This window comes from Puma concolor, chromosome B4 (assembly GCF_028749965.1).
Source record: "Puma concolor isolate L17-30 chromosome B4, mPumCon1.1.hap2, whole genome shotgun sequence".
NCBI classification, from domain to species: Eukaryota; Metazoa; Chordata; class Mammalia; order Carnivora; family Felidae; genus Puma; species Puma concolor.
This window is the reverse complement of record NC_141673.1, coordinates 21,536,432-21,556,545: the sequence shown is the minus strand read 5'-3', so window position 1 is coordinate 21,556,545 and position 20,114 is coordinate 21,536,432. Positions and strand designations below refer to the sequence as shown.

At 34.5% G+C, this 20,114-nt stretch overlaps 1 protein-coding gene across 1 annotated transcript in view; it reads right to left on the bottom strand.

Annotated features, from left to right (window-relative positions):
- BLTP3B (bridge-like lipid transfer protein family member 3B) overlaps positions 1 to 20,114 on the bottom strand; it is a 113,766-nt gene that overhangs the window by 20,271 nt on the left and 73,381 nt on the right. The window contains exons 11-19 of the mRNA XM_025926661.2: positions 19,706 to 19,824; positions 16,287 to 16,428; positions 12,092 to 12,285; positions 8,983 to 10,481; positions 8,633 to 8,808; positions 7,793 to 7,932; positions 6,983 to 7,133; positions 2,987 to 3,240; positions 2,656 to 2,764 (exon numbers count right to left, since the gene is read on the bottom strand). Coding sequence (XP_025782446.1) covers positions 2,656 to 2,764; positions 2,987 to 3,240; positions 6,983 to 7,133; positions 7,793 to 7,932; positions 8,633 to 8,808; positions 8,983 to 10,481; positions 12,092 to 12,285; positions 16,287 to 16,428; positions 19,706 to 19,824 — 2,784 coding nt within the window. The remainder of the gene's footprint in view (positions 1 to 2,655; positions 2,765 to 2,986; positions 3,241 to 6,982; positions 7,134 to 7,792; positions 7,933 to 8,632; positions 8,809 to 8,982; positions 10,482 to 12,091; positions 12,286 to 16,286; positions 16,429 to 19,705; positions 19,825 to 20,114) is intronic.

Genomic DNA, 20,114 nt, shown 5'->3' with positions numbered 1-20,114 from the left:
TTGAGTTCTTTATATAGCCTGGATACCAGCCCCTTACCAAATAAATGACTTATGAATATTTCTTCCATCCTGTGGGCTGTCTTTTTACTTTGCTGACAGTATCATTTGAGGCATAAAAGTTTTAAATTTTCATGAAGGCCAATTCATCTACATTTTTCTTTTGTCATTTACACTTTTGGTGTGGTATCTGAGAAGGCTTCTTAACCCAGGGTCATTAAGATTCATTCCTATATTTTCTTTTAAAGAGTTTCAACAGGGCGCCTGGGTGGCGCAGTCGGTTAAGCATCCGGCTTCAGCCAGGTCACGATCTCGCGGACCGTGAGTTCAATCCCCGCGTCAGGCTCTGGGCTGATGGCTCGGAGCCTGGAGGCTGTTTCCGATTCTGTGTCTCCCTCTCTCTCTGCCCCTCCCCTGTTCATGCTCTGTCTCTCTCTGTCCCAAAAATAAATAAAAACGTTGAAAAAAAAATTAAAAAAAAAAAAAAAGAGTTTCAACATAGTTTTACCTCTTACTTTAAACTCTGACCCATGAAGAGTACATTTTTGTGGATGATACAGGGAAGAGGTCTAGGCTCCTTCTTGTGGTATGTTTCAGCACCATTTGTAGAAAAGGCTAGTCTTTCCCACATTGAATGGTCTTGGCACCATTGTCAAAACTCAGTTCATCATAAATTTAAGAGTGTATTTCTGGTGTCTTAATTCTATTCCATTCCAATAATCTTTGTTAAACTCCTTCTCTACTCAATTAGCTAGAGAATATTTCTTGCTTACAATCATGACTACTGCCTATTTACAATCAATCAAATGTTTGAGAATTCTTGGGTGTTTGCTTATCCCATTTTCTTGACTATGGATGTTGTTTCTATGTGCCATAGCTGACATCCAGTGATGGGGTGGAGGGAAGGGAGAGATACCAAGTTCATCAACTGGATATAAAATCATTCCCTTCCTGGGGCCTGGCAGCTGTAGAATTTACCCTCCATGTTTTAGTCTATATGCAAACCCCACTGAAGTGTGCTATTTGGTAGAAGCGCAGGAAATGGTCTCAAAAAGAAGTGTCTAGATTGTTCACCTATTGCCTCAGGGGATCTATTCTAATTTCAACATTCTGTTGGGATGCTTTTTGAGGAGAAAAATCTCCTATACTCTCTTGACACCATTTGAGTGATGAGTTTAGAAAAAGGAACTCTGTGTGAGATTCAGTCTCTCCTTTCTTTGGTCTAAGCGTTGCCCACAAAAAGGATGCATTCTATTCTGCTTTATCTACAAGACAGACCTGCCTGTTTTGGGATCTAAAGTATTTAGGGGGAAAGAGACGTAAAGCAAACTTATCTTCTTACACCTAAGCTATTTGCTCCATGTGAGCTATTTCAGAAAAGAAACTGACTTTTTTTTCCTTTATTGACCTGATGTCTTTGCTCTGGTTCCCAAATTCCAGAAGGGGTAGATTGTTAGTTAAGAGTTGCCCATGAACTGATCCTACCTTAGCAACAGTCCTCTTTTAGATGGGATTATGGCTCCAGATTCTTCTGGTTTTGCCTATTTGGCAAAGTACTCTGATTTTGTGCACTTACAAGGATTTTTTTTTTTTTTAATTTTTAACAGTTATTTATTTTTGAGAGACAGAGGCAGAGTGTGAGTGAGGGAGGAGCAGATAGAGAGGGAGACACAGAATCTAAAGCAGGTTCCAGGACCTGAGCTGTCAGCACAGAGCCTGACATGGGGCTTGAACTCACGAACCATAAGATCATGACCTGAGCCAAAGTCAGATGCTTACCCAACTGAGCCACCCACGTGTCCCAAGGATTTCTGATCCTCTGATGGCACTTACTTTTCTTACTGTATGACTTTATTCTTCTTTTAACATATGTCATTTCATGAGGTCTGATAGATGAAATAGATGCATATAACAGCTCCTCATATTTCACTCTCAAGAAACTACTAATAAAGTGAGACCGGAATACCTAAGTCAACCAAGCCAAGCTCTTTCCTCTACTCTACATCACCTTGTAAGATATAGCCCTTACACTAGAGACCTTAACAATCTTGTTACAATGGAGACACTAATTCTTACATTGAGATAAAAGTAAAACTAAATACATAGCAATATATTATAAGTAATTAATGTATAGAGAATAAGTAAGTACCCAAGAATTATAAGAAGTTACACCAGGTTATAAAGAACAATTGATTGAAAAGGAGGAGCTTGAGACAAACTTGAAAGGAAACATACAATTCTAATGAGAAATAAGAAGGCAAATAAGAACATGGAGATGGAAAAGTGCACAAAAAATTCTGTTACAGGAAGTACACCAAGTTGGTTGAGTTATATATAAAAGAATAGTGGGAGATAAACCTAAGAAAGAGATCAAGAAGCCCAAGTAAGCTTAAGAGCCATGTAAGACCATAAAAACCTGTGTCACTTTCATTCAAAATACATTTGTAGAACAGGTATTAAAGCCACTGTAGATGAGTTATTTTTGAGGTAAAAGGTCCATACATAGATGATATTCTATTCTAAGGTAGTGAAATTGTCCCCCAATCATCTACTACCACATATTTCATATCTATAAACAGGAAGTACAAGTAAACAAATCAGCATATCAATAACTTTAAATCTCAGTAGGTGTTCAATAACAATGTTTTTCATATATACCTCTGATATGAAAAGAACCATCATCATTTCTCTCTACCACAAGATGGTCAATATGAACAGTTACAGGAGCTGGCTCAAGGGATATTGTACTACTACGAGGACTGTCGTCCTGTAAAAAAGAGAAGCGGTATCAGCATGTTGTTATTAAAGTAAATGATTTCTAATTTCTATGATTCTTTTCATTATTCCCCCACAAAGACCAAAAACTCATATCAATAAATGCTAATAAGCACATATTATAGAGAAGACACATTCTTAAGCATGAATTAAAGTCCCAGTCGGCAAAGTGAACATTCACAACACGAAAATATATAAATACTTATTAACATACTTTTAAATTTATTTTTGTGTTAGAAACTTGTATCTTCATTGGCATCACGGTTGCAACAGTTTCATCTTCCAAAAAATGTTGAATATTAGTAAGCGAAGATGTAAAAAACTCTGTGCTAAAGTTTTCTATATGGCATTGCAAAAATCCATTTTTTTCTGCAAGCAAAGAGTGTATTACAGCACCAGGCCCACTCTCAAATCTCAGAGTAATCTCAGGAGAGGATTTGGAATGAATTACAGATTTATGATCCGAACCTATGGAAAAAGAACACATGAAAATCATAACTTGTAGCACTATTCAAAAACTCTCAATTATTTGTCATCAGACATTATTGTCACTTTGTATAATGTTAAAGCAATAATATCTTAAAGTTTTAATATTTATCTTTCATTTACATGATATTTACAGTACATATACAATATACCATACACAGCCCTTCAATTTTTATAGACCTTCCATGGCACTTCTGTTGACCTATCTATATTTTCTAATGTTTTGGTGCCATGAAAACATATACCATGATATAAATCTGATATGATGCACACCTAAGATACTTAAAATGTCTGAGTGTGTACCTATCTATTCATTTATAATGTAACAGACAAATGTGATAAACAGTCATGACACTTAAAGCGACACTTAAGCCATTTCTTAAGAAATAACAAAAACGTGAAGTTCTGTACCTTCCTCATTAAAATTGGGTCCTTATATAATTAGAAAAGTAAGTAGACAAGACCTCAATAAAATGTCTCTATTAGAAAACAATTTTAAAACTGAAATTAAAGCAAGGGAGATATATATTACATTTATGTTTATACTGATTTATACATATATATAAACATAGTATACATGTATTTATGCCTTGGCCTTGTTCCAAAAAAGACTTTGAGTTGGCTGAGATAAATACTAAATTCAAAAACAAATTTTATCATTTCAATAAAGACTCATAGAAAATCTGATTTTAAAAAACAAAAGTTTTCAGTATGACCACTTAAGTGAACCTACCCTCACAGCAACTATTTTGTTTGTATTACGCTACCTAGCTCCAAAAAGAGTAAGAGGCAAAACGTTCATGGTATAATCATATGAAAAATAAGTAAGCAATGGAAAAGGACAGAAGGAAAAAGGTAAGGATGGGCAGTAAGATTAATGACTCCAAACACATTATTTACTTTTTCTGTGCCACAGGTGAACCAAAAATGAACTTTCTAGCAGCAAAGAGAAAAATGTGATCAGTTTCACAATTTACAGAATCGATGAATTAAAAAAAAAACAACTAACTGTTCTGGAAAAGTCAGACTATTGAAATATCAAAGTCACCAGTCTCATGGGTCCTTGTAGGAAGACCTACTAATTAAATTCATGATGGAGTGTTTATTTTCCCTCAGCATGGATGTGAATCCTTTAGTCCTATAAAGGCCAAATTTATACATATTTGTGAGGGGGAGGGGATGTAAGAAAATAAACATACCCATATTTATACATCAAGGATAGATCTCCATACACAATTCAAAGTGGAGAGTTGTTTCTGTAACTTTATTTCAGGTACAGGATAACGTTTAATTAATGTTAGTACTACAAATCGACATTCAAAATAAATAAATAATATACAGGAAGAGTTCAAATAAAATTCTAAAGCATTCTTTAAATAATTAAGAAGATTTTCTTTTTAAATAAAAGGCAAAAGCCACAAATTGATAATGGTCAGTGTTCTTTCCTATATCAAGAAAAATAAGAGTTTATTAACGTCTATTTAATAATAAGGACAATTAGAAACAACTTTGTAAATGTGACTTTGTTTTGCCTTTCATCTGTTTATCCACGTATCTACACACACACACACACACACACACACACACACACACAGAATGAGAGAGAGATTACCTACTCAGTCTAAGGAGCTGAGAGCCAGAAATAATTTCAAACAAAAAGAATATTTATTTGGAGCAGAGATAAAACAAAATCTTCACTAGTCAAAACTCACTCCTCTCTTCTACCTCTTATGCCATGAAATTATTATATTAAGGTCTTCCTACTAAAGGACTCCAAAATCCACACATTATAGAAAAACAAAAACAAAATCAAAAACAACTTTGCAATTTTAACTGGTCATGTCAGAGTGACAGCAGATACAAACTGTAGGTCAATCTTTATTCGCATGGTTTATTAATGTTTTAAATGTTCAAGCTAAACTAGTTGTTTCTCCTTTTCCTTTTATTTCATTTCCCCTTGCCCCTTTCTTTTCCTTTGCTTTCTTCCTTCTTGTTTTTTAGAAAAAAAATTTTTTTAATGTTTATATATTTTTGAGACAGAGAGAGACAGAGCATGAACAGGGGAGGGTCAGAGAGAGAGGGAGACACAGAATCTGAAGCAGGCTGCAGGCTCCAAGCTGTCAGCACAGAGCCCGACATGGGGCTCGAACTCACAAACCCTGAGATCATGACCTGAGCTGAAGTCGGAAGCTCAACCAACTAAGCCACCCAGGCGCCCTGCTTCCTTCTTGTTTTTTATCTTTAAACAACTGAGGCAGTTGAGAAAAATAAGGTATTAGCACTGACTATATGATCCATACATACAGGACATTTCAAAATGATTTCAGTAAGGAACAACATGAAACAAATTAATAGGACATGGTACTAACTGACCCATAAAAATAAGTAAAAACAATTGAGCAACTGGAAATAATTTTAAGAGTGTACAATTTGAAAACTGTTTTGGATTTGGGAATAGAACAGGATCTAAGTTTTGAAATTTTGGTTTTTTGCCCACTATGAAACCTTTCCAATTGTATATTTAGCTTCCACTAGTTTGCATGCTTTTGGGATTGATACTTGCCAACAGGAAATTCTTGAAATTTCTTAACAGCTACATTGTAAACTGCAAGGCCTATACATAGAAAAATGCCTGGAGACAATTTTTTTTCTATGATGCTGATTTAAAGACAAATGGCACATTTACCTGCAATTCCCAGGATGTGAGGTGATAGTATACTTATTTGATACCATGCAGGACTATGTATTTCAACAATATATGTATCAGATACAGCATTCTATATATATAGCAAAGAAAAATATTTACAGCTCAGTGGCTTTTTAAAAGAATTAAAAATTTGAGCAATGTCATTTTATTTTATTTAAATTTTTTTAACGCTTTTTTATTTATTTTTGAGACAGAGAGAGACAGAGCGTGAACGGGGGAGGGCCAGAGAGAGAGGGAGACACAGAATCTGAAACAGGCTCCAGGCTCTGAGCTGTCAGCACAGAGCCCGACGCGGGGCTTGAACTCACAGACCGTGAGATCATGACCTGAGCCGAAGTCGGACGCTCAACCGACTGAGCCACCCAGGCGCCCCTGAACAATGTCATTTTAAATGCTTAATAGAACTATTCTAATAAGTTAATTTCTTCAAATGACTGAAAACCATGAGTGGTAACTCCATATAAACTTTGAAAAAGGGATAGTTTTATGTGGTTTCCTCTTTATACACTGCATGTTTTGTTGTTCCTATCCCCCTACGTTCAGATGAATGTGTTGATGTTAGAATGAAGGACCGTAAGAACATGACATACGATTTTGCCAAACACCAGGTATCATGTCAGACTCAGGAAATGTTTGCTTACAAGCAAGATAATGGAATGTAAAAATTGACATTTATTCTAGCATAGAGCTAAGTTTGACATTCTAGGATTACTTTATTATTCTTTTCATACAGAAAAGACCTGTTTTCTTAAACCAATTATCTCAAAGAATGAGAAGACTAAAAACGATGGCACTTAACAAAAGAAACAAAAAGAAATTAGAGAATACATCCTCAACACATTACATCTCTAATAACAATCAAAATACTTTATGAAAATAAGGTAAGCTAAGAAAACAAATCTCTCACATTATTATAAATAAATGTAATTTTCCTTGAATTTATTTATACCAAAGACAGAACTGCTGAGGAGTTATATGTAAAAAACACAACAAATTTAAATCATATTAAAGTCTTACCTATTGGACGATTACAGAGGTAATGTCGAAGACTGATATTGCCTAACTGATCTGGTGTCACTTGGTCCACTTGAAGACAGATTTCCATATCTTCCCCTCGGATGTCAATTTCCCCATTAACACCAGTAATTTTAAACACCACAACTGACATCTAATAATGATTGCATAAATAATATTAGCATACCAAGTAATTCAAAACAAAATTTAAGAAATAACACAGGAAACTACTAAAATCTCTAAAAATACAATAGTGACCTAATAAAACCAATAATATACTTGTGATCAACAAAACCTGGTTATTACATTACAGTGACAAACTTCAGCTTCCTTTCTTCCTATTCAGTCAAGAGATGAATTTTTTTAGGTCACACAGATAACATTTCTGTGTGAAATTATTTTCATTGAAAGCTGAACATATTTTCTAAGTCATCTGTAAGAATATTTCACTGGGTGGAAAGGACTTATAACAAACCAGTAACATATTTCTTTTGTAGAAAGTTCCTCAGAAGGACTGACTACCATCAACCATCAAACTTGTTTTCAAAGTGTATTTAAATGCAACTACATAAAGGTCAAAAGGTAAAAACCTCCCCTCCACAGTACGAAAAAAAACAGATTTAGAAGAATGAAATTCAGAGAAAAACAATTCAGTAAGAGGGAAGGGAGAAGTGTCAAGAGTAGAACGAGCAAAGTGAGTCACTCACTACTATGGCAATTCACTTTACATAATTATGTCATAAAATCTGTACATATTTATCTGAAATAAAAGTGGTGGCATTTCTCTTCATAGAATCTCTGTGAAATGATTACCAGGTCTTGATTTTCTTGAGCACCCTCTGAATTTGTACTGATGGCATCTGGAGAGGTTTCACCAAAATTCTGTAGATTTGCACTGGCATTTGCACTCTCCGTTAGGCTCTGGTAATTCATAGTTGAGTTCTTTTTAATACCTGAAATAATAAAAAAGTTAACTAACAAATTAAAATCAGTCTTATACAAACGATCCGACAATGTTAAATTTAACCAAAAAGGGCTATCCTTCAAATCTTTCTTAAGCAAAGGCTTGTTTAAAAGACAATAAGCAAAGAAAAATTAAATTGTAGTTAGTTTAGCAAATAATAAGAAATAACGTCCACAATAAAATGTTAGAGATACTAAAGCCTTAAATGTAGTATGAAAAGAACTCAAAAACACTGAGCACAGCCTTCACATTGCTGGTGTGGTGCTGGCATAGCGGGTTCCTGGTCAGCCAGCTATGCCTCCCTCTCTGCCGTCCTACTTTGAATAACCCCGGTCCAACCACTTCATTTCCCCTTTCAGTACCACTTCTAATTATCTCCTACCTGAAGTTAATGTCACTACAATCAATGTGATCACCCTCTGTTCTTACCTACCTGCCTTAATTTTTCAGTGTGCTGTATTTCATTATTTCTCAAACTCTGTGGAAAAAGACAATCTTAAAAAAATTTTGTGCCCATCATAGATCAGTATCTTTTAAAAATACCATAAAAGTGAATTATTAGAAACAGTGGATTAGAAAAGCCCAAGTCATACAAAACACAGTTTGTTTTAAGTTATTACACAGTTAACCCTTGAACGCTTCTAAGATTTGATTATTTAATATGAATTATTAAACTTGTATTGCTTTACCTTTTTCCAAAAATATATGAGTATCACTTCCATCACTTTCTAACAACTGTTCTTCCAATATCATACTGTCAAGTGAAATGGTGTCCAATGAGGTCTGTGAGGGGCTTCTTTTCATGTTCTTATAAGAAACACAGAGTGGAGCCAGGTTGGGTGGAATCCGTTCCTTAGGCTTTCCACTGCTGACAAAATTATTAGAAAAACATCACATAAAACCCATTCTTCTATGTGTTAACTCTAATGTCATATTTTGTCAGGAGGTTTTCTGTCCAAAAACAAAATATGCCCCCCACCACATACATACATACGCCCAGAAAATCAAAAACCCCCAAATTCCAATAGTATGTTGTTACCTGAAAGATGACTGTGATTTAAGTGTTCTAACCGTGGGTGCTTCTTCTTGATTGATTTCTAGGTTCTCAGAGAGTGAAACTGTTTCTGGAAGCAAATCTTCAGCTTTAAAGACTGACTCTATGGTTTCATGTCCTTTAGTAGTTAAATTATTTGAAAGTATGTTTTGATTACCATCATTATCAAAGGACAGCAAACTTGAATCTTCTCTGTAGTTTAAGACACTATTTGAATCTGTATACAAAGAATCCTTTTTGTCACTTGTTTCTGATCCAATTTCTCCTGATCCACTTTTGCACACAATTCCACTACTTTCATCTTCACTTATTTTCCCTAAATTTTTATCTGATAAATAATCAAGAAAAGAAATACCTTTTTGCAGATTTGTATCACTAGCTGATTTAAAAAGCAAGGGATCCTTTGAAGGGACATGGCTAAGGTCAACACTCATAGATCTGTTGTCTGACATGTGATTAACAGTTACACTTCTGATTTGATTTATACCACTACTAACTTGCCTCCTTTTTGAAGACAAACATTCTCCATTTTCTGTAGGCAAATAATCAGGAACCATTGGGCTCACACTTTCAGTGACAGGAGACTTAAGAGTATTTCCTTGATCCACTGGATGTAGCAAAAGAGCCACTTCTGCACTTTTAAGTAAAATTCCAATGCAAATGGATGTCTGACTAGGAGGAGCGCCAGTCACAGCTTCTACATCTTTTCTTAAGTTCTCCAAAAGCAAAATGAGTGACTCGTGGAGGAAAAGCAAGAGCAGATACTGGTAGTGATTGATCTGCATACTGACATGTTTATGAATGTGAACCAGGACATGAACATCTGCATCTGATGATGAAGAGGAAAATCTTAAAAATGTATCTGAAGATTTTGGACTACCATTTGTCAAGGGCTCAGATTCTGTACTATAATACTCTTTCAAGAGCTTCTTCCGCTTCAATCGTCCAGTCAGATCACTAGATTCACTTTGTGATGTATTTAGAGATACCTGATTACAAGTCTGCAGCTCTTTTTGTGACAGGGCATACCTTGTTGGTTGGCAAATCCAGATGGAAAGAGGGAAAGAGTCTATAAAATTTATTGGCCGCCCTTTTCCACTTTTCATCCCTTCATAATCTATCCAAAATTGAGAAAAGTACACAGCCCAAACATCTGTGGCAGCAGAAGTTTTGAGAGTGTGTTTATTCAACTTGGGAATAATATTTCCTTTATAAACTTCATGCATTTTAGTATCTTGTTCATGAGCATGTCTCTGGAAGATTGGATGCAACAGATTAAAATTGTCACCAGATTTGGGAAAGCTGGTATATGCTTTACTGAAAAAATCACAATCTTTAAAGTCTTGAAACAAAGCTTCTAGATCAGAATGTCGACAGTTTGGACAGTGCCTTGTATTTGTGGCAATCATTTCAGAACTCTGAATAGAAACTGCACGTGGTTGATCTTGATGACATTCAGATTTCATTTCAGAAGGAATGACAAACTATAAGAGAAAAAACATTAATCTAGTCTAACTTACAATTCCATACATCTTGAAGATAAAATAATCAAGAACATAACTTAGCTCAGGAATTCTTTTTGGTATATCCCACCAAAACACTACTTTCTTATCCAAACATAATATATGAACTTTCTCCCCACAAATCTTTTTATTAAACCAAGTAAAAAGGACTTAACTAACCACTAAGAAAAGAACAACTTTAAACAAAATTAAAACTAAATCAATATTACTAAAAGCTTACTATGCCTTGAGAATTAAGTGTTAAGTTTGGAAAAAAGAACTTTTTGTTAAGATATTTTAAATTTTTTTTTTTAACGTTTATTTATTTTTGAGAGAGAGAGAGACAGAGCATGAATGGGGGAGGGTCAGAGAGAGGGAGACATAGAATCTGAAACAAAGATATTTTAAATCCAGGAGATGTGGGGGATAACTGGATGGAATGACTGGATAGATGCCATTAGAATCACTTTTCTCAGATAAAACTATTAAGAAAATAAACTTAAGCATACAGGTCAAACTATTTACTAATTTTTCAGAAATAGTTACTCTCAGTCCTTAAAATATGTTTTTTTTGTCCTTAAAATACTGGTTTTAAAACTGTGCATATTGAGAAAATATAGAGATTACACAACTGTCTTAAAGTATAATTGTGATTTTATAAAATTCATCTTTTTATAATTGAACATAGTAAGACTTTTAAGAAAATCTTTAAAACATTTCTGCAATGAAATTTTAACATTTATGAATAACCCCATTTTACAGAGAAGAAATTAAAGGTATAGAAATTTAGAGTATCACCAACAGATCCAGAAACTGAAATTTTTCATCCAAGTCTTACTCTATTTACTACACTATAGTAGCTGTTGTTTTTTTAAAAAACAAAACGAGAGGTTAGAGTGGGAGAGAGCCAAAGCATAAGAGAGTCTTAAAAACTGAGAACAAACTGAGGGTTGATGGGGGGTGGGAGGGAGAGGAGGGTGGGTGATGGGTATTGAAGAGGGCATTTTTTGGGATGAGCACTGGGTGTTGTATGGAAACCAATTTGACAATAAATTTCATAAAAATGAATAAATAAATAAAGTGTGCATAAAAAACAAAACAAAAAACCTCGCTCCTTTAAAGTTTAAATATCCCTGGGATTCAGATTATCAACTACTTGGTTGTAATACAAAGCAAATTTCTATTATCTTTGGATATCAATAACAGAATAACTGTGAACAAATAAAACCCAGATCTAATTTATAAGTTTCACTGTATTAATTTCCACTTTAAAAGAAAAATTTTATAGCTCCGGTAGGAAGTAGGGGAAAAAATACTGAGATTTAAATGTTATTTCTGCTTACCTCCAAATGGATGAGCAGTGACAAAATGAAACAGGTTAAATGGAAGATAGAGAAAGAAGGGGGAAAAATGGTCTCTTAAGGCTTTTTAAACTGAAAATCAAAATTAAAATTAAAATTTCAAAATCAAAATTAAGATTACAATAAAGTTGATTTATATTTGAACACCCATCTTAAATCCTGGAAATTACGACGTTAACTTTTCTTCTCTAAAAATGGTTTTGTTATCACAGTCACTTGTGTATATGGTACCTTTAGCATTAAGCCATCAATTCGAATATCAACATGCTCATCAGATTTTGAATTGTCATTCAACTTGTATACAGCCATAAATTGATTAAGACTCTGTTTTAAATCCAAGAGAAATTGATTTAACCATAGAATACTTCTTTCATCCACGGTAAACTGTAGTGCATTCAGTTGGCTATAAAGGTTGGGAGATGGAACTGTGGAGAAAAAAAAATTTAAAGATTTTTAATGAACAGATAGTCTAAATCTTCCCTGAGAAAAAACATTTTTAACTTTTATTCTTTTTAAATTAAGATAATAAGTTTTGAAATTTTATTTACAAAATTAAAGTGACACATGTGGATGATAATGAATACATTTAGACAGACAAAAAACATTTTTCTATGCTTCACTAACTGAAAAATATATTGTTTATTCTAAAACTATCTATAAATAGGAAACAACGTTTAGATCTCTCTTCCTAGTATCTGTAAGGACTTTTCCTACCTGAATGATAATCTGAATCCTCTAAAATAAGAGAACCGAGTCTAATGACTAATTTCTTACGAAAGTGGTGAACAGGCAGGTCTCCTTTGGGAGGAGGGGCCATGCAGTTTTATTCTCCACTTAATCCTAAGCCTAGAATACCGCTTGGTGCAAAGTAAAAATTCAAGTATCTACTAGATATAAAAGGAATATACTCCTTTTTCATAGCTCTCCTCAAATATTAGAATGCCTGGGGGTTGGATAAGTGTTTTAGTGCTAGTTTATATTAAACTAATATTCACAATTAGAGTATACACCTCTTTCTTCAATCCTTTTGTTTATACTATAAAAGCCATTATTGTTTTCAGAGCATCTTGATAAAAAATCTTCTATCCCAAACATTCAAACCTACTCACTTCTAGTAAAGCAAATAGCATGTATATCTAGATTTTTTAGACAACAATAATTTAAGGAAAATAAATCCAAGGTATAGGATATCATTAAAAAGACAGCATAATAACTATGTCCTAAATAGGATGTTTTTTTGCACTCATTCATTCATTTTCTTCCAGGAAAGATTCACTGAATGCCAACAATATTTTGTGTATGGTGTTAAGCACGAAAATAATAAAATGTCTGTAGATTTTTACTCAACACAGACACAAAGGTAGAAAAATGTAATTCAAGTCTAACAGAGACATCCAATTGGGATGTGGCAGTGCTTATATTTGGAAATTGAAAGGAAGTGGGGTGTCGAAGAGATCACATCATACTCTGGAAGGAAGGAAAAAGAAGGCCTTTCAAGTATAAAATGAGTAATGATGACAGCTACAGAGAGGACTAGAGAGCACATGTAGTCCCCAAAGCTATAACACAGAAGGAAAGAAGAATCCGGGCTGTGGAGATCTGGGACAGAGGAAGAAACTGGTACACTAAGCACGAGAAAAATCTACACATAGTAGTACAAGTACTACAAGTAGTTTCCAACAGGGGTCTACTTATGAAATAGATTATTATATGGTTATTAAAGATACTTAAATAAACCTGTAGAAACCTGGAATATGCTCATATCATCAAAGGGAAAGGATGTAGGGGCGTATAGGTGGCTCAGTTGGTTAAGTGTCCAAACTCTTGATCTTGGCTCAGGTCATGATCTACTGATTTATGGGATAGAGCTCTGTGTCAGCTCCCGCTGACCGCACAGAGGCTGCTTTAGATTCTCTGCCTCTCTCTCTGCCCCTCCCCCACTTATTCTCTCTCACTCACACTTGCTCTCTCTCAAACTTTAAAAAAAAAAAAAAAAAGAACTTAAAAGAAGGGTACGGGGGGGCGCCTGGGTGGCGCAGTCGGTTGAGCGTCCGACTTCAGCCAGGTCACGATCTCGCGGTCCGTGAGTTCGAGCCCCGCGTCGGGCTCTGGGCTGATGGCTCAGAGCCTGGAGCCTGTTTCCGATTCTGTGTCTCCCTCTCTCTCTGCCCCTCCCCCCGTTCATGCTCTGTCTCTCTCTGTCCCAAAAATGAATAAAAAACGTTGAAAAAAAAATTAAAAAAAAAAAAAAAAAAGAAGGGTACAGGATGTAAATCAAATATGCAAAAGAAACACATACATTAAAAACAGGACGAGCAATACTATACTTACTGTATGGTCTCAACTGTCCCCTCAAAACTGGTATGCTAACCCAGGGTACCTCAGAATATGACTGTATTTGAAGACAGTTTTAAACAGGCAGTTTAAAACAGTTTTAAACAGGCAATTATAGTAAAAATGAGTTCATATGGATGGGCTCTAGTATATATAGTACAATCAGCATCATTAGGAAACACACACAGAGCAAAGACCATGTGAACAGACAGCCATCCACAAGCCAATAAGAATTCTCTGAAGAGGGGCGCCTGGGTGGTTCAGTCGGTTGAGCGTCCGACTTCAGCTCAGGTCATGATCTCACACTCCGTGAGTTCGAGCCCCGCGTCGGGCTCTGTGCTGACGGCTCAGAGCCTGGAGCCCGCTTCAGATTCTGTGTCTCCCCCTCTCTTTGCCCCTCCCCTGCTCATGCTCTGTCTCACTCTGTCTCAAAAATAAGTAAAAACAAAAAAAAGAATTCTCTGAAGAAACAACCCTGCTGACACTTGATCTAGAACTTCCAACCTCCAAAATTATGAAGAAATGAATGTCTTTTGTTTAAATCACCCAGTCGGTGGTGCTTTGTTATGGCAGCCCTAACAAATTCATACATTTATGTTTTAGCAGAAGTTGTCTCTAAACTGTAGACTCGTGGCCAGTTTTTTATTTTTGGTATATTCTTTTTTTAAATAACATAACATATATTACATTTACAATTATTTTAAAAGTTATATTTTTATAAAGTTGGGTTGCTTAACAAAGAGATGAAATATAAGTACTGAAAATGGATCCCTGTACCTTTGTATATGTTTGAAAATTTTCATAGTGAAAAGTTAAATTAAACACAGTTAAACATAACCTAGCAATTCCATTCCTAAGTATCTAGGGGGCTAGGCTTTAAATTGCTGTAAGGAATTTAATGTTTTTATCAGAAAAAATATATATTATAGAATAAGATTACAATTCCTATGGCACGTGTTAATAAAAATGATAGAAATAAATAAACCTAGGTTAGAAATCAGAAATCTTGGAAACTAGTCTTCACTCTGAAGAATTACTAACTCAGTGATGCATTACTTAAGGAAAACACTTGTTTGTAAGGAGCAAGGAGGACTGGAAACAATGGGATTCTCCAGTTACAGACAAATGGTTGTGAATATTATGGGAAGGCAGTGTAATATAGCTGCAGCCTGGGGGGAAGACACATGAATTCTGATTTAGAAGACCCACATCTCAGCTGTGCCATTTTACTAAGGTGCTAAGCAAATGTCTTAACCTTTTTTAATTTTCTCACTGTTTTGGTCAGGAAGGTAGAAAGGATAAACAAGAAATACACAAAAGACTGCTGAAAAGCATCAAGATGGTGAGAATTAGATCCCAAAACTTTGGCACAAACAAGGATTAAATAATTAAACAGTTGAAGAAAAGATACCATATAAACAATGGCCAATTTTATTTTGAAAAACTATGAGATGAACTCAGATAATCGCATAGAAATTTAGCATTCAAAGAACACAAATGCATAATCATTTTCACTTTAGGACCCCAAAATAGCTTACAAATCAAAATTCATGTAATTCAATGCTCAAAGTAAAGACAAGTGCCAAAAGTTGTCCAAAATATACATTTGTGCATAAAACAGCCAAAAAATTCTCTATAGCTAAAAGAATAAATGCATTATTAATTTTTCAAAGAAATATAGAGTTTTATATAGCTGAAATATAAATAGGTTATGACTAATGGAAAAAAAATGACCTTATTCTACAAATAAACTAACTTTCATAAATTCTTTCATTTAACAAACAGCTACTAGTAAAGAAATGAGTCAAGCCTCAGGGATAAAATGAAGCATGACTACTACATGATTCCCAACATTAAGGATGCTACAAGCTAGTGAGAGAAAAAAAAATATGAACAAACAGTAAGAACATGTAAGAAATGCTATATAGAGTTATATACTAAAAACAATGAGAACAAGTGTAAAGAACAATGGGCTTTTGTTTCTTTTTTTCACATTTATAAAAGTTGAAAACTTAGCAAAACAAAAAACAAAAAACAAAAAACAACTTCCCAAGTAATGGACAAATAATAACAAAACAGGAAACTCTCTTACTTGGAAAATCCTTTCCGTCTGGATAGTAATATTCTGTGAATTCTATATAAACAGCTGACATTTCTTGTGGAAGATACAGGGATTTCTTATTGCAAGAAATCATACTTTTGGGGGAAGAACGACACTGTTCTGCTGTAGAGACCTGAAAAAATAATTAAGTATATTGAAGTAACACTGAATAAAGCTCTTTCCAAACAATTTATGCCACATGGGCATCACTTCAAACTCCTAAAAGTACTTCAAATAATTAATTAATAGTTAATTTCCAATGCAAACTTTATTATATATTTAACTTCAAATTAAATTATTTTTAATAACACCAATCAACTATTCAGAAAACCTATAGCCCCTTTGAAGTATTATCAGTTACAAAATCAACTCTTTAGTAAGGTCCTTGCAAACTTATTATTGTAAGCCTTAAAATATCAGAGTATTTCTGTTACAGAAGTAAGTAAATGGGAGAGTCAGGACACAGATCCAAGTCCTCAAGAATAGACTGCTTCCCTGGTAGGTATTTTACAGTAATTTGTTACCATAATTTATTATCATGAAAAAGTTAGCTATATACAGAGTTTTAGTCTGGGATAATAAAAAAATTACAGAAATAGATAATGGTGATGGTTATACAACTATGTGAATAAACAATGAGAATGAATGCACAATTAAAAATAGCTAAAATGTTATCAAGTCATTACATTGTATGCTTGAAACTAATAATGTTACATGTCAATTATACTTCAATTTTAAAAAATGGCTGAAATGGTAAATTTCATGTTATGCATATTTTACATTAAAGATTAACCTAAAAATAACTACAAATTCTTCTGTCAAATAGTTTGATCACTTGTTTTTTTTTAATGTTTGTTTGTTAATTTATTTATGAGAGACACAGAGCATGAGTGGGGGAGAGGCAGAGAGAAAGGGGACTTCAGGTTCTGAGCTGTCAGCACAGAACCTGATGCGGGGCTCAAACTCATGGACGGAAAGATCATAACCTGACCTGAAGTCGGACACCCAACCAACTGAGCCACCCAGGCACCCCTCACTTACTGTCTTCTAAAAAGACTATGAGTTTTAAGGTTCTTGTTACACTTTTTCACTCTCCCCTGAAAATGGTGAATTTACATAAAAAATGTATATACTAATTTCCCCCAAAGTTCAACCAATAGTTTTATCAATTTCATTTATTTGTACTTATTTAGTATATATTCAGGTATGTATCTCAAGGTTAACTTTTTTCATTCATTCAACAAACATGTATATTTCTCATATGAAGTAGACTATTTCTCTTGTATAAATTGCTAATAAAACCTTTGAAACCTTGTATAGACTTTACAAATTTAAGTCAGTTCCTTGCATTATCTAATTAAGAAGTTTTTCTTTGCATATATGGAAACAAATCCTTTTCACCTCAAAGTATCAACTTATTTTAATAGACAATAGCTTACTTCCTTTTTCCTTCAATAGTTAAAAGGTTATTAAAATTGATATAAACATACTATTTTCTTTCAGTTATTTTTATTTGTTTTGTTCTGGTGTATTTGTATATGTGGGATTTCTTTTTTTTTTTTTTTTAATATTTATTTACTTTTGAGAGAGAAAAGAGACAGAATGTGAGTGGGGGGGGGGGGGGGGGGGCGAGCAGACATAAAATCTGAAGCAGGCTCCAGGCTCTGAACGGATAGCACAGAGCCCAACACAGGGCTCGAACTCACAAACTGTGAGATCATGACCTGAGCTGAAGTCAGACACTCAACCGACTGAGCCACCAAAGTGCCCTGTGTATGTGGGATTTCTTTACTTTATTTCACCCTCAACTACTTGGGATTATGGGTGATTCACCTCTGCTATTTCTATATGAATTTATTTACATCTTCTAGCTTCAAATAAGATGCATTATATATGGAATGTAAAACAGGAAGACATTGAACAATAAGAAAATAATGCATAATCAAGGTTTCTCAAAATTGGCATTACTGACATTTGGGGCCAGATGATTCTTGGTTTTGGCACTGCTAACAATGTGCAGTGCATTGTCACAATGTTTAGCAGCATCACTGGTCTCTACCCACTACTTGTCAGCATTCTGACAACTGTCACAACTCCAGTTGTGACAACCAAAGATGTCATCAGACATTGGCAAATGTCCCCTAGGGTATAAAATCAACCCCAGTTGAAAACCACTGAGTAAAATAAAAAAAAATTCAGATAAAACTAAGTCTCAAAGCCATAGACTCATCAAAATAAACCAGAACAATTCATAAATGATAACATGTTATCTGAAATTGTTTATTTTTAAAGAATGTTATAGTCTATTATGTTGGTCTCAAGGACTGTAATATTATATCATATTGTATGATTACAGCCTGAACAATATAAATGGACAGAATTCTTAGCCATGAAATTATGTTCACAAGATAGCCAATACTCAGTTCAATAAGGCAAAAAAATATTTTAGTTTCTTCCACTAAGAGCATTGTGTAATAAGGAATGTGATCTCCTAAGAGAGGTCTGGCCCTTGTTCCTGCTTCTGGAAAGTAATTCTAAATTCTTAGAATTCCCTATTCATGGTAGATCCCTGGGACAACTGACAGTTTATGCTTACAGTGATGACTAAGAGTGAGGTTGGCCATACTTAATAGTCTTAGTAGTCTTCAGACACTGGAGGCTTTGGGTCACCTGGTATCTAACAACAACTGAGTTCATCTATGAGGGTAATACTTCATGTATATTGTTATGTATACTTCATGTATATTGTTCCTTGTGCCCTGAGGACAAGGAAGTTCCACATTTGGAACCCTCTTAGCCCAATCCAGGTTCTCTTCCTATGGCTGAATCCAATTTATATCCTTCCCTGTAATATATGTAATTCTTAGTATAAATGTGCTTCTTAGCATAACTTATTTCAGTGAATTCTATTATTTATTCCAATGAATTCTTGAATCTGAAGGTGGCTTAGGGGAGACTCCCAAACAGTTGCTGTGAGAAGTCTTGTGCAGATTTGGCAGACTGGAGGACTATGCTCTTGACCTCACAGTTTGGTTAATTCTGTATAACCATATAAACAAAAATTAATGAATGGATATCTTCTATCCTGTCTAATTTAGCCATTTCACAAAACTGGCCAAGATGTTTTTAAATAAAAGAGTGGCAGTAGTTTATAAGAGTTGCTTGCAGGGGCATCTGGGTGGCTTAGTCATTTAAGAGTTTGGCTCAGGTCATGATCTCACAGTTGTGGGATTAAGCCTCACCTCAGTCTCTGTGCTGACAGCACGAAGCCTACTTGGGATGCTCTCTCTCCCTCTCTCTCTGCCCCTGCCCCACTGTCTCTCAAAATAAATAAATAAACATTTAAAACAAAATATGAGTTGCTTGCAGAAGATGTTTTATCATGAGATTTAATTAAAAATGAATCATACCTGGTATATATTGAAATCTGCAAGTCTAACCACAACAGAACTAGACATTAACTTAGCTTTGGACTGCTGAGATAATACTGAAGGTGATCTGGAAGTCCCTTTCAGAGCCGAGTCTTTCTCTGTGGGAAAGAAGAAAAAAACTTTCAATTTATGGCAAATGATTTTTAACAATCACTTTTTTGTTAAGACAGCTACTAGAAATACACATGAACTCTAATTTGTCAAACAAAATAATATATGTGAAAATACTTTATATATAAACTGATGCAGGAATTTGTTATTATAATGATTATTCTTTTGTGTGATTATTCTTTAAACATGAGTCATACACCACATTTAAGATATTCTTATACAATAACTTTTACCAGAAATTCTTGTTAAAAAGAGAGACCTATCAGCCATTTAACAA